The sequence below is a fragment of the Channa argus genome, chromosome 21, assembly GCF_033026475.1.
Source record: "Channa argus isolate prfri chromosome 21, Channa argus male v1.0, whole genome shotgun sequence".
NCBI lineage: Eukaryota > Metazoa > Chordata > Actinopteri > Anabantiformes > Channidae > Channa > Channa argus.
The window spans coordinates 6,650,223-6,663,698 of record NC_090217.1 but is presented as its reverse complement, the minus strand read 5'-3'; the positions used below and the strand labels follow the sequence as shown (position 1 = coordinate 6,663,698).

Sequence of the window (13,476 nt, the reverse complement as noted above, 5' to 3'; positions counted from 1 at the left end):
GGTACATTTATTATGCAGCGCTGGTTGTTCATGCTTTGTTCATTAGTTTATCACATGGTATTTGTCAGACAAAAATGCTTCAATTGTCCAGTTGCTCTCAGTTTTTTGCTGACATGCTGCACTGATATTTGAAAACAAGCTGAGCGTTTTGGGAGACGGAGTTAGCTGAGGTAAAGGACACCAGCAGCATCTTCTTACTTGTGAGTATTTCTCTGATTTAAATTGTTTCAATTGTCTGCCTTAAATTGTTTTTCCTCTTGTATTTTTTCCACGTTTCATGGATTTGCATCAGAATTGGGCACTTCTTTCACTTCTCTTTTGGACATTCCTCATTTAGAGGCTCATCAATGGAGTCAGTGCTGTAATGCAGGCTCAGCAGCGTGTAATTGTGTTGATGACCTTTTAAAGAAGCTTGTTAGATTTAATTAACCACTTTGCTGTAGAAACAACTTTTAATATCTTAGGTTATGTCTCATTGTTTTTTCTGTGTTTCTGTTTTAGGGGGACGGCGCCCTCCTGTGGCACACGAGGACATGGCGTCCTCAATCTTTCAGGCTGTGGTAAGTTGCATGGCCCTTCTTTGGTTTGTTTGGGCGACTGATGGGATTCCTGACCCCACTCAGAGAGACCTGCTGATGCGTGAGGAAGCATCCAGACAGACCGGAGGCCAAGTGACGCTGACGGCAGCTGAGCAGGAGCTGGATGCTTCTTTGCATCAATTAAAGGAGAAAGAGATGTCTGCTGCCCAATTCCCACCTGCTCTTCACTTTTTCCGAGCAAAGCCTCTCATCCAGCAGAGCTCCATCTTCAAAGTGCTGCAGAAGATGCCTAAAGGTGATGGACACACACTGTGGTATAAAGCAGCTAAGCACTTTTACTAAAGTCCATTTTCTGCTTTAGTATATGCGCTAGATTTCAGAGGTAAAAACTGTACTTTTACTCAACCATATTTGATAAAGTTACCTTGTAGATTAATAAAACAAAAGTATAATAATAATAATAATAATAATAATAATAATAATATTAAAATTATGACCCCCCTCTATAACATTTTAAATCTACCCAGCAATATGTGAATTCAGATTATAGGTATGATCATCAAAACAGTGTATAAGGTCATTAAAATAATCTCCATCAGTATAAGCTGCAAAATGAAAATGAATTCATTAATTCATCAATATTTATAATATATATTAATGTGAAATGAGCCATTATGCTTATTCAGTAGTACTTGGATACATATAGTACGTTTGATTTCAGTATTTCTAGACTGTGGTATTTCTATTCTACCTTTTACACCACTGACAAATTCTAAATTGTATTATATTTAGTTTTTGTTTTGTTACAGATGCACTGCATAATGAGGCTACAGTAACATTTAATGATCATACAGGAAAAGGAAACGGTAAAAACATTTTAATCAGTATAATAGCAGAATGTACGGCACAGTGGTAGAGTGGTTAGCACTGCCACCTCACAGCTAGATGGTATCCAGCTCGAATTCCCAGCAGCGAAAGAATCAAGGATGACTACGCATGACATTTTGCTATCACGTCCAAGCAGAAGGAGTAAGGGCAGGTGTATGTGTACATAGGTTGATAAGTATGTGCATGCAGTTAGATCTTATGTGTAGTGGTTGTATATGCAGTACATACAGCTTTTATAATAATAGTTAAATTGTAAAATATACATGTAGGTTTTATGCTGATAATTGAAGGCACAGTGGTTGTATCAGTAACGTAATATTGCACAGGTTGTTTGTAATAACAATAATAATGCAATGCAGTCATGTGTTATGAGGTGGGGGGGGGGGGTCAGACAAACAAGCCCTTTGTTACTTTAGCCGTACAGGCTCATAGCCCCCAGTAGTTTTGTCACCATCAAGTCTCACTACGGCAGTTCTCACTAACATCCTTCTGTTTTGGTGACAGGTGCAGCCCTTCACGTACACAGCTCGTCTCTGGTCAGTGTTGATTGGCTGGTGAAAAACGTCACCTACAGACCTCACTGCTACATCTGCTTCACATGGGACAACTCGGTCCGCTTCTTGTTCTCAGACCACCAACCTTTCCCGCGCTGGGAGTGCTTCTACTGGCAGCTGCTCGAGACTCTAAGAGCCAAAATCAAAGACCCTGCAGCCTTTGATAACAGGTTGAGTAAAATATCCCCCTCTTTTACACATTTCAAGGCCTAATGGGAGGATGAACACAAAATCTTTGGTTTGGGGTGTTTCAGCTTAATGCAGCACCTCACCTTGTTCACTGAGGATCCGGATGGTGTATACCCAAGCCAAGATGTTGTGTGGCAGAAGTTTGAGAAAGCCTTCATTGCAGCTGCAGGGCTAATTACCTACGCTCCTGTGCTGAGGGACTACTTGTACCGGGGCCTAGAGGAGCTTCACCATGACAATGTCATGTATCTGGAACTCCGGAGCGGTCTCTCAAAGGTTTGTGTTTGTTTTTTTCTGAACCTTCTGGACGGTGGCAGTACATTAAGGAGGCTTTCAAATTTAACTAAAATGTTTCTGTTGCAGACGTATGAGCTCGATGGAACCATTCATGACAAGGTCTGGAGTCTGAAAACATTTGAAGATGTTACAAAGAAATTTGTTGCAGATCATCCAGACTTCCTTGGGGCTCGCATCATACTTTCTTTGCACAGGTACTGTAATATATTTTTGTATTAACATCACCAGAATCCAGAAGGTACCTACAGCAGAGACATAGGAATAGTTTTATATATTTTCTCATATTGAATTTGCTATGTCCTGGAAACAGAAATTACATTGTTTATGAAAGGGGGACATTGACATTTTTGTACCACATAGCCTGTTTTCTAATGTCTGCTTTTACGTTTTGGAGAGATTTTGTTGGCATTTACAAGTGCTGTGTTCAATTTAGTGGCAAATCTTTTTAGTAATAATTGTGTGCAGTGGGTTGTTAGTGTAAAAACATCTGTACTGTACTCATTTTTGTGGTACATAGTACAGAAGTGTCTTAAGCAAACATTCTGCCTCATTGATGTAATAAGCCCAAATTTTATGTATTAGTGTTTTATTATTATCCCACACTGCCCTGAACAGAGATTCTAATTTTAAAAAGAAGCATTTTCATTTAAACACTAAAATCATATGATAAATGAATAATTAACAAAGTGAGACAATGGCTTAGAGCTTTTTAAATGCTTTTATTTTAATGTGTCGAAGTCAAGATGTCCTGGCCTCTGCTGCTCTGCTTAGGTCGCTCAGTGAATTCTTCAAACGTCTTTTGAGCAAGATGCCATCAATAGGTGTGGAAGAGAGGCAGGTTGTTGACACAGTTGGTAATAAAATTGTCCCAACACCTAATTGCTGAAGTGCCACTTTAAGCAATTATGTTTTTAGCAAAGTACTATAAATATGTGCACCCATACTACCCATAACATCTGACAATACTTTCAGGAAAATAAGCAAATATTCCTCTGTTTTTTGGGGGGCAAATGTCTACAATGCATTATATTATCTGACATTAGCTTTTCTGTCTTGTCGTGATTTGTGACCCATGTGGTAACATTGCTGTATTTATAACTGATGCACTAGGTGCAGGTATTATTACCATGCACAAAGACATGTAACACGAGAATCTGATCTTCTTTAACAGATAAAATGAGATGCCTGTTGTTACCTTTAGAACTACTGCCTCTGCTCTCTGTAGGGCTCTGTCTGTGTTTGAGGTCAAAGCAGCTGTGAAAGAGGCCATTCAGCTGCAGAAGGATTTCCCAGATGTCGTCGCAGGATTTGACTTGGTGAGAAGCGATTCTTAACTGACTTTAACCCTCAATAAATAAATTCTTCGGTGTCCCAGTTGGTGGGACACCATGGGACTTCTTTATGGTTTTACTTGTGCAAACACAGGTTGGCAGGGAGGACAGTGGAAGGACCCTCTGGTACTTCAGGGAGGCGCTTTCTCTGCCTGCAGAGCTGGGTGTCACACTGCCGTACTTCTTTCATGCTGGAGAGACAGGTGAGTAGATCAAACACATAAAATACATAGATTATTACCGTCAAAGACTTTAAACATCTCTTAAACTATGTACTGTAAAAAAAAAAAAGGGGGAAAAACATTAAGTATGTTTTTTTTAGATAATTGGTTGTAGCGTTCTTCAAATTCTGAATCTTTAACTGTGTCTTTATGTGTAACTGCACTTCACGTAGATACACTGAGCTGTAGTTTTGTCCCTAGTGGTTTAAACATTTCACATTTTTTTCCAAGTGTTCATATGAGCAATTGACTGTTTTGAGACTCTAAAAATGTATGAACCTGTCATGGGTCAGCACGTTTTAACTGTTAATCATCCACTTGACTGCCTCCCTCAGACCTTTCCTCTGTAAGAGCACAATACTCGTGAGTGACACCAGAAGCTTTCCTGTTTTAAATTCTATACGTTTTTATAGATACTCTGACCTTATTGCAGATAACGAAGGCACAGACGTAGACCAAAACATTCTTGACGCCCTTCTGTTCAACACCACACGCATTGGGCATGGTTTCGCTTTGGCGCACCATCCACTTGCTAAAGAGATTTCTAGGAAAAGAAATGTTGCTGTGGAGCTGTGCCCCATCTCAAACCAGGTCAGGCAACCTTTTGTTCTCAGTGCAACAGAAAAAGGAAAATCCCTCCCTGTGTTCATGGTTGTGTTTGACCTCAGGTGCTGAAGCTGGTGTCAGACCTTAGGAACCACCCCGCAGCTGTTCTGATGTCTGAGGGCCACCCGATGGTGATCAGCTCAGACGACCCATCTCTGTTTGGCACCACAGGCCTCTCCTATGACTTCTATCAAGCTTTTGTTGGTGTCGGCGGGCTAAAGGCAAACCTGGGCACCCTGAAGGAGCTCGCCCTCAATTCTATCAGGTCAGAATCTGTTGGTTTTTATTTCTAACTGCTTGTGTTTAGATAGTTCTTTACCTTTCATAAAGCTGGTGATTTTACAGGATAAGTTCTATATTTTTCTTATGCTATTTAATGATGTGAAAAGATGAAAACCATGAATGAATTGATCCGGCTAACATCTATTTCTCAGTATCTAAAGCCCAGTATCCTACTTCTCTGTGATGTAATAAAAACATATTGAGGAGCCTCACACACACTCTTACCGTCAAATATAGCACACAGTACTCTTTCTGGAAATACAGTTCGGTGCAAAAGTTTGCATCCCCTTATCTTGAATTGCCAAAAAGGGTGAAACTTTTTTCCCCTCACAAACAAAGCATTTAAGGCACATTGAGCTTGTACCTTCATCATAAAATTAAAATTTTTAAATAGTTTTATAAAGGGGAATGCAAACGTTTAAACCGGTGTAATAACTCAAGACATTTGTTTTAGGTGAATAATAATTCAATATTAAGTTGTTGTTAAGTGTTTTAGTGTTATCAATTGAGTGCACGTTCAATTCAATTCAACTTTATTTATATAGCGCCTGTTAAAGCCTACAAAACTCACAGTTGTCTCATTAATGCCTGCAGGTACAGCTCGCTACCACTTCATTTAAAGGACATGGCTCTTGACACATGGCAGAACAAATGGGATATTTTCATTACTGGTAAAGTGTGACAGCCAAAGCACAGCGGATCCTGTGTGACTTGATAATGCGGTTAAACTAACGCAAATATTTGTATGCGATGGATGTTGAGTAGGGAAGGTAGATTTTTCTCGAACATGCAAAGACTCTTTACATTGAACTTGCTGAGGAGATTTATAAGTCACTCTGTTCTCTTTAACCTTTGTTATTATGAAAAGGAATTAATCCCAGATTTTGTACTCTAACCTAATGTGTGTCACCAATTTACATTTATCTAACAGCAAGCAAAAGCAAGATTAAAATAATTACTTCTTAGGGATCTAGGTCACAATTTGTGTACTGTTCAACTCTTGTGGATGCAAAATGTAAACTCACCCCAAACACAAGCTGTCCGTTTGTTTCATTGCAGTTTTTGTGCATTAATGTCTTCTGGGGCCTTTACAGGGGTCTTTGGGTTGATGACATTCTGTATCTTCCATTTCTGACCACTGCACGGCTGAACAATGAGTTTGTAAGAGCCGCCTCCACCGAGTGCAAGTTCCAGACATCTGTGTGTTTCTTTGTTTTTGATGGGTCCATTCTGGGAATTAAACACATTTTGTCAATCACAATGTTTGGTGTCAATTTAATTTTCTAAAACTGAAATTTGCACCTGTTTAAAATCCCACAGCATGTGAAACTTCTTGTGCTGAGCAGTTTTGCACTCGTACAGTCCTGGGGTGTTTCCATTGCCGGGGTCCACCAGGCAGAGGTTGCTGTTGTACTTGTGAGATTTTATTCTGCCGATATAAAGTTGTCCATCTGGGCGATAATAACAATGCTGCAACAAAAGAACATTAATTATCCACAAAAAACAAAACTGTGGACATGTGGTGAGGCTCTAAACATACCTGAGATCCTCCGAAGTGACAGGCATAGAGAATAGGTGTGTTCCCTGGCACTGGGCCTTGGTCAATACACAGATCCGGCTTCAGTTCATTGTTAAGCTGCCAACAGAAGCAAATTGAAGTAACCTGCTTTTATAGCATCCAAATACAAATACTGGCCTGACATAACATTCTGTACACAAAGATTTACCTAATCCAATATGCCTTAAATACATCTTCCTGCATAAAGGTGATAATATCCAGCTGTTGTTTAAGCTTCATTCAGAGTAACTTATTCAGCTTGTATCTACATGAAAGATATAATGTGTTGAATAAAAGAAAACAAACCCTTCAAATTACAGATAATTATAGGATTTCGGGAGCTATGGTTATTAATGTCACAAGGAACAAGGCCACAATCAGAAATCAATGGCTGTGATCTCAAATCCCTCATATGGCACCACAATAAAAACACAATGCTATAGTGGAAACCAGAGCCTGGACTCAGCTGTGATCACCACTGTCAGTTTGACACCGCATTGTAAAGTGCCAGTTAAAAATTCATCCTGAAAAGAACCAAATTACCAAAGACCAACACCCCTTATCATGAATCATCATGGTTATTATAATTATGACTGTTTGTTATTGTAGTGAGCGCTCAGTGAACTGTCAGCATATAAATTACAGTTTTTCCAAAGTTTTACACAGATGTCCATCAATATGGGCAGATTATGAAATTTATACCATAGATTTGGACACTGATTCACAATGTTTTCATGTAGCATTATCAACATAATCAACTTGCTGCTATCAGATATGCAGTGACTCCAAACAGAATCAATTTAATCTAAAACTAAACGAAACATTTGAGTATGACTGTAACACTGGCATATTCAGCCTTTCACATGAAGTTGTTTTTGACTCACAGCTCCATAACCAAGCAGGTCATACAGGGGTTCCAGCATGGGGTAAACGTTTTCCAGATACCACTTGAAGGGCTTACAGTTAAGTCTCTCTCTCAGCTTCTTCCTTTCTGACACGTCCCCAATGTCTATTACGTGATTCTGTGGGGAAAAATATTTTTGAGGAGGAAGAAGAGCCACAGTGTTTACTTTAGTCAAATTGGCCTTTTAATGACTTGTGGCTTAATAAAGTCAGTAAATCATTCATTTGTGTTCTTAGATTAACAAACAGCATTCACGTCATCCCTCACCTCTAGTGGAAGGTTCCAGGCTATGTTGACATTATATTTGTATTCGTCCAGCCACACCTCTGCCACCCTCAGGGCATTACGCTTTACCATCACACTCAGGTCTGGGAGGTAGGGTTTTACTGCTCGTTCAATGTGGGCAATTTTAGAGCAAGGTATAACCTCTATGCTTCCTCCACACAGCCACACCTGCCAAAAACAACCGTCAGCTATTTAACAAGTACATTTTAAACGGACATTTAACACCTATAGTTTGAAATCTTACCCTGATGCCGAGCTCCACATTTTCACCCCCATATATCTTCATTCCACTGTCAAGGCTTCCGATCTCTCCAAAGAACTTGCGATCAGCTACAAGAATCCCCATGATGGAGGGGCTCCTGTTGACAGAATTTGACAGGTTGCAGTAAATTAGAATTAAATAAAGTTGAAAGCTTGATACATTCAGACATAATTATTTGCATCTAGCCATGCTTGAAATTCACGTATCTCAATTTTCTATCAATAAGGTCAAAGCCTAGATTTATTTTAAATATTGAGGTCCATGTTTTTTGTTGGTTTGCTTCTTTTTTAATAAAAACTTCAACAACTGAGAGCAAGTAATCTAACTAGACTCTAAAATATTTTCATTATGAATTGCATACTTCCCAGAACACTGGCAGCAATGTGGTTTTGGTGGAGAAAGAGCACTTATTTTTCATTTTTATTAAATTTTTTGTCTAAATTCAAGCAATTTTTTAAATATTTAGTCAAAAAACAATCAAACAAAAAAACACCATGTATAGATGTAAGGTTTTGTAGTGTTCAAAATCCCACTAGCTCCCAGTCTAAATACTGAGGATATGACCTTAATAAAACTGAATAAAACTGACTCTGGTTCTCATTTTACATTATCTTTCTGCCTATTCCACACATACATTAATTGTCTATATGGAAATTCAAGCCTATGAATAACAGAATGCGATAAGTGAATAACCTAAAGTGGTAAATTTGTTAGAGTAAAACCACTAAAATGTTTTAGTAAAAGTGCGATTTAATGTCAGGTAACGTTAAGGTTCTTGAAGTTTCATCTCCTGTCCAAAACGCTGTTTTAGTTCTGACAAACTGTTTGGGAGTTTGCAGATTAACATTTCATAAACAAAAACATTATTTTGTGAAATCTAATTGAAAAATTGCTCAAAAATGTTTCCACTGTGAAAAACGGATAAATACTGTAAAAAAAAAAAAAAAAAAAACTAGAATGGAATTAATCTTTTCATCCGACTCTTGGGAGGAAAATAAACAAGTATATTTTCAAAACATCAGACCTTTCCGTGCTCATATATACTTTTTGTGATTTGAGCACAACTGACTCTAACTAACTCAAACTTACTTGCCAGGTTGCGTGTTGTCGTTTAAAGCGTACCACTCAGGTCTGAAGGACTCATACATGCACCACAGTGCCCAGTCAAAGGCATTAGCTGCAGCTTTGTAGGGAGTCAGTGTCAAGTCATCAAAGTGGACTTTGTCAAACACTGGTGTCAAAATAACAGTGCGGTCCTCTTTAATGCGCGCTAACAATGGCTCTGCCCTGGACACACAACAGTTAAACTTGTCAGAACAGAGACAAAAGAACCTGGTAACAGGTTTATCATAGCAACAACACTCATGTTGCACTGAATTTAAACTAACCATTGCACATGGACTTCTATGTGAGCGTCCAAGATGGCCACCACATCCCCTTCAGCAGCCCTCCACCCTGACAGTCTGGCCTGGGTGAGGCCAAGCTGCTGAGTGTGCCGGACTTTCTTCACCAGGCCTGGAAACTCCTCGTGAATCAAGTCGATGTACTCATCCAGTTTGTCCATCAAGTCCTCTGGAAAAAAAAATATATTATTGTTATAAAAGGAACAGTTCCCTTTCCAATATCCCCTTTGGGAAATGATGGAGGACATAAATAGTCCCAGTTTTGATGAAAAAGTCATTTCACATTGACACGAGGCTTCAACCACCAGAGTTCAATATATTCTGTGAATATTTGCCAAAACTGCAGCTGTATTAGTGCAAAATTCCTACTTTTTTTAGTCCTTCCAACTCAACTGTAAAAAAGAAAAGACAGTTTTATTGTAAATTTTGATTATCCTTATTCAAACCCTTATATTTATATCAGATAAACATTTTCATGTAGTTTTGCACTGAAAAAACAAGATTACGTGCCAGACACACCTTTGGTTGACTTTGACAGGTGTTTCTTTACATAATGTAGCCAAATTACATTTCTTATCAAACACCAGCCACATTACACACCCTATGTTTTCACTATATCACTTTCACTTCAATTGGAATCCAGACAGAGGCAAGCACTTCATCCCCAGCCTGCTTTGGTACTGTCATCTGAGCTTAGCTCATTTTACTGTACTGATTTGCACAGCTGCCACTGCATATGTCAACATACCATAATGTGCAATGGATAGTATATCTGTTTTGATTCAAACAAAAAAATCCTCACAAAAGCTAAAAGAACACATTGCACATCTCACCTGCCACAGCTGGACAGTGAATTTACAGCAATAAACTGGACACGCTAGTAATCACCTGCGGACCAGGTCCACCTACCGTTGCTGCTGTGATCGTCGACCAGAATGATTTCTTTCAGCAGCCGAGCTGGGGTCTTGTCGATGATGCTGCGTATGGCCCTTTTGATGATAGAGAGGGCTTCATCCAGGTAGATTAAGACAATGCTGATGGTAGGAAGATCCTCTGGGTACTTTTTCTCAGTACACCTGTGAGCAGAAACAGTATTAGCAGATATTTAAATTGTTTTCTTTGAAAACATGTTACACATGTTGATTTGGCATGTGTTTTTATTGCTTTACATTTTTACCTAACCATGATAATGTTACATTATGCTCACAGAAAAGGAGTATAAGTATATTAATTAGTAAGTTCCTAAATAAGACTGTACTAATGTCTCCGAAATTGATTCATTTAGAATAAATTATGTATTTTTAAGGGAAGCTTTGGATCATTGAGGAAAAGAAGAGGGGAAAAAATTAAAACAAAGAAATGAAAAGTGTATCAAATGTGAGTTTTATGTTAAACGGGGATCATTAAGCAGCTCAGTGGGATGATGTGTTTTAGATGGTGTGGTTTATTTGTTCCCTCAGAAATAAATTACGTTCACCTGGTGGGCCTGGTGTCAGGGATCTCTCTGTTCAGGGGCAGTCGGTCGCTAAGGAAAGCATTGTAACCATATTTCCGAAACAACCTCTCTGCCTCCTTCTGCTCCTCCTCTGACAGCTCCTCGCCCCACTTTCTGAACAGATATGAGTTTGGGTACAGCTTCCGCACCATTTTCTGCTCTTTCTTCACTTCTGCATTTTTCTGTGGCACCAGTTCCTTCTTTCCAAGGTCATTCATTATACTGACTGTGAAGATAAGACAGTGCTGGCTTTACCCTTGATCAGTAAATGATACAGTAGATGGCTGGAGATTTGCTCCTCCCTGAAATGTAAATATTGCTTGCTTTATTTCACTAACAAATAAGTCAGTGCTCACCTTTGCACTGCTACATTCATTAGTAAATGCAGCATTATGTGTATTTTTATTTAACTTGGAGGTGCAGTCAGAAATGACTTGTTGCATAATTGTTGTTTGCATGCCAATTTTGTAAAAGCAGAGTTGAAACTTTCATTTGACTAATTAATTAATTAATGAAGAAAAAAAAACACTAATCAGTAGTTAAACTGAATGTTGTGCCTCTTTGGGCTATAAACTATGGTTTGATGCTTGAATTATAATGTGAAGCAGCTTTGCAGCAGCATTAACCTAAGAAATTTAGATTTTAAAATATTTATTTTGTTAAATACTTTAAATATACTATAAAAAAATAGTAGTTCAAATAAAACTTTGACTCACGCAGCTTGTTGATGTCTGCTTCCATCTTGTCCATCCTCTTGAGCATTCCCTGGCCCCTGATAGAATCATTCTGGTGGGCTTTCTGCAGTCTTTCTGAATGTGTATGGACTTCTCTCTTAATTGAGCTGAGGTACAGTAAAGCAAGAGCCACAGTGGAGACCAAAAGTAATCCTTTAAGACAACCAGGTCTCATCATGATGTCTCCGTGTCTTGGGCTGCCTCATACTGAAATAGGGGGAGAAAGTAGATTTTCTTTCATTGCACTCTCTCTGTCTCCACACCCCCTCCCTCCCTCTCTCTCACACACTCACACACACACACCAAATCATGCAACATATCCATGTTACCTGATATCAAGTTCAAACCATAGTCACATTTACTGGATGTATCATTGTCTTATTCACTCTGCCGAGTCTCCTGATCCATTTTCCATTGTATCCTGATGAATTTAAATCTGTGCTACAATATCTCAGGTAGCAGCAAAAAGTAAGGGTAAGTTTACTTCTAACTTTTAGCAATTATGATAAACATCTTTGCTTATTATTAGACATTATTATTATTATTATTATGAGCTACTACAGTCAACTTTAGTCCAGTTTTGCACTAATTCATACTTAGAGCCTAGGTGAATATTAATATGGCTGAGCATGTTTTATGGTAACAGTTTCAACTGAGACAGCCTTTCAGATGAGGTGACAAATTTCTTCAAACAATTCCAGTTCCCAATAAACAGGACCTTTTCAAATGAAGCTTTATTTTTATTCAAGACACTTTATGTGCAATTTGTATATTGCATCATAATTTCATTGTGAGCATTTTCCTTATTTTACTTTTGTTAATATTTGCAGGAGTGTGTTTATTATGGAAACAATTCATAGTACTAAAGCTGTTCTGAAGCGAGTGATGGCCTTAACGCCTTTTGATTTTTGCTAGACCATAATTCCCCACCCATGTTGCTGTCATTAGACATAAACAGGATACTGCATCCTTGTACAATCTCCCATATTGCTAACCACCTGTTTGCCTTTATTATCATAAACGACAAATGTATATATACAAACAGTAATTAATAGAGCTATGTGAACAGAAAAACAAGTTCTGCATGTCATTTCATTTAAAATTAGTTTTTTTTTTTTTTAAATACCACTTTCTTATCACTGTGAAACACATGAAGACAATTTAAGAGAGATAAAATGTTATAACTCACTGACTGCGCAGTCAGTGCTTTACTAATGACACCAAGTATAACTATCCTACATACCGTTGGTGCCCACACTATTTCAGTTATGGAATAAAGTTGTAAGCCTGCTCTGATTTATAGTTGCAATTAGAAATTTACAAAGAGCGCTGTCCAACAGAGAAGCTCACGTAGTGAGTTTTAATTTAAGCACAAAAACAAAGAAGAATCTTCTGGAGAAAACTTTTATGGCTAAATGAGACAAATATTAAGTTGTTTGGTCACAATGACCAGATCTACATTTGTACAAGTAAAGGAGAGTCACTCAACCCCAAGAACATTATACCCAGTGTTTTGTTGTCAATGGAGCTGGATGGAATAAATGAGGAACAGAATTAGCTGGAAATTCTTTAGCATAACCTAAACCTTTCAACTAGACCAGTTGTGCTCAATCCTGGTCCTCAAGGAACACTGCACGACACTGTTATCAATAACTGCCGATTACCTGGATCAGGTGTGTTTAGTCAACAGGGGCCGGAAGATAATACCCTAGATGAATTAGTATCTTCCAGGTCATTGCTTCTGCCAAGACGAGTGGCCGAATATCCAACCAGAATTCTGCCAGAAGCTTGTTGAAGACTATTTGAAGCATCTGCAAAAACTGAAAGTTGCTAAATCGTAGCAGAGTGAAGAGTTAAGCAACACTTCAGTTACATTACAGCTGTCCAATTCAGTTATGATATCACTGATCTCGTCAGCTCATTATACT

At 38.5% G+C, this 13,476-nt stretch overlaps 2 protein-coding genes across 2 annotated transcripts; one reads left to right on the top strand and one right to left on the bottom strand.

Moving 5' to 3' along the window:
* Window positions 1–100: 100 nt before the first annotated feature.
* On the top strand, window positions 101–6,135 carry ada2b (adenosine deaminase 2b). Its single transcript, XM_067489907.1, has 10 exons — window positions 101–834; window positions 1,932–2,151; window positions 2,236–2,446; window positions 2,534–2,661; window positions 3,693–3,783; window positions 3,893–4,001; window positions 4,453–4,610; window positions 4,688–4,890; window positions 5,502–5,578; window positions 6,002–6,135. The coding sequence occupies exons 1-10, from the start codon at window positions 468–470 to the stop codon at window positions 6,040–6,042; spliced, it is 1,605 nt and encodes a 534-aa protein (XP_067346008.1). The 5' UTR covers window positions 101–467; the 3' UTR covers window positions 6,043–6,135.
* On the bottom strand, window positions 3,850–13,437 carry LOC137106514 (probable polypeptide N-acetylgalactosaminyltransferase 8). Its single transcript, XM_067489906.1, has 12 exons — window positions 11,531–13,437; window positions 10,797–11,040; window positions 10,229–10,395; window positions 9,305–9,488; window positions 9,006–9,203; window positions 7,899–8,013; window positions 7,637–7,822; window positions 7,350–7,487; window positions 6,448–6,543; window positions 6,210–6,377; window positions 5,933–6,137; window positions 3,850–3,989 (listed from the first exon to the last, which is right to left on the bottom strand). Exons 1-11 carry the CDS (start codon window positions 11,724–11,726, stop codon window positions 5,958–5,960), a joined length of 1,872 nt encoding a protein of 623 aa, XP_067346007.1. The 5' UTR covers window positions 11,727–13,437; the 3' UTR covers window positions 3,850–3,989; window positions 5,933–5,957.
* Window positions 13,438–13,476: the final 39 nt, after the last annotated feature.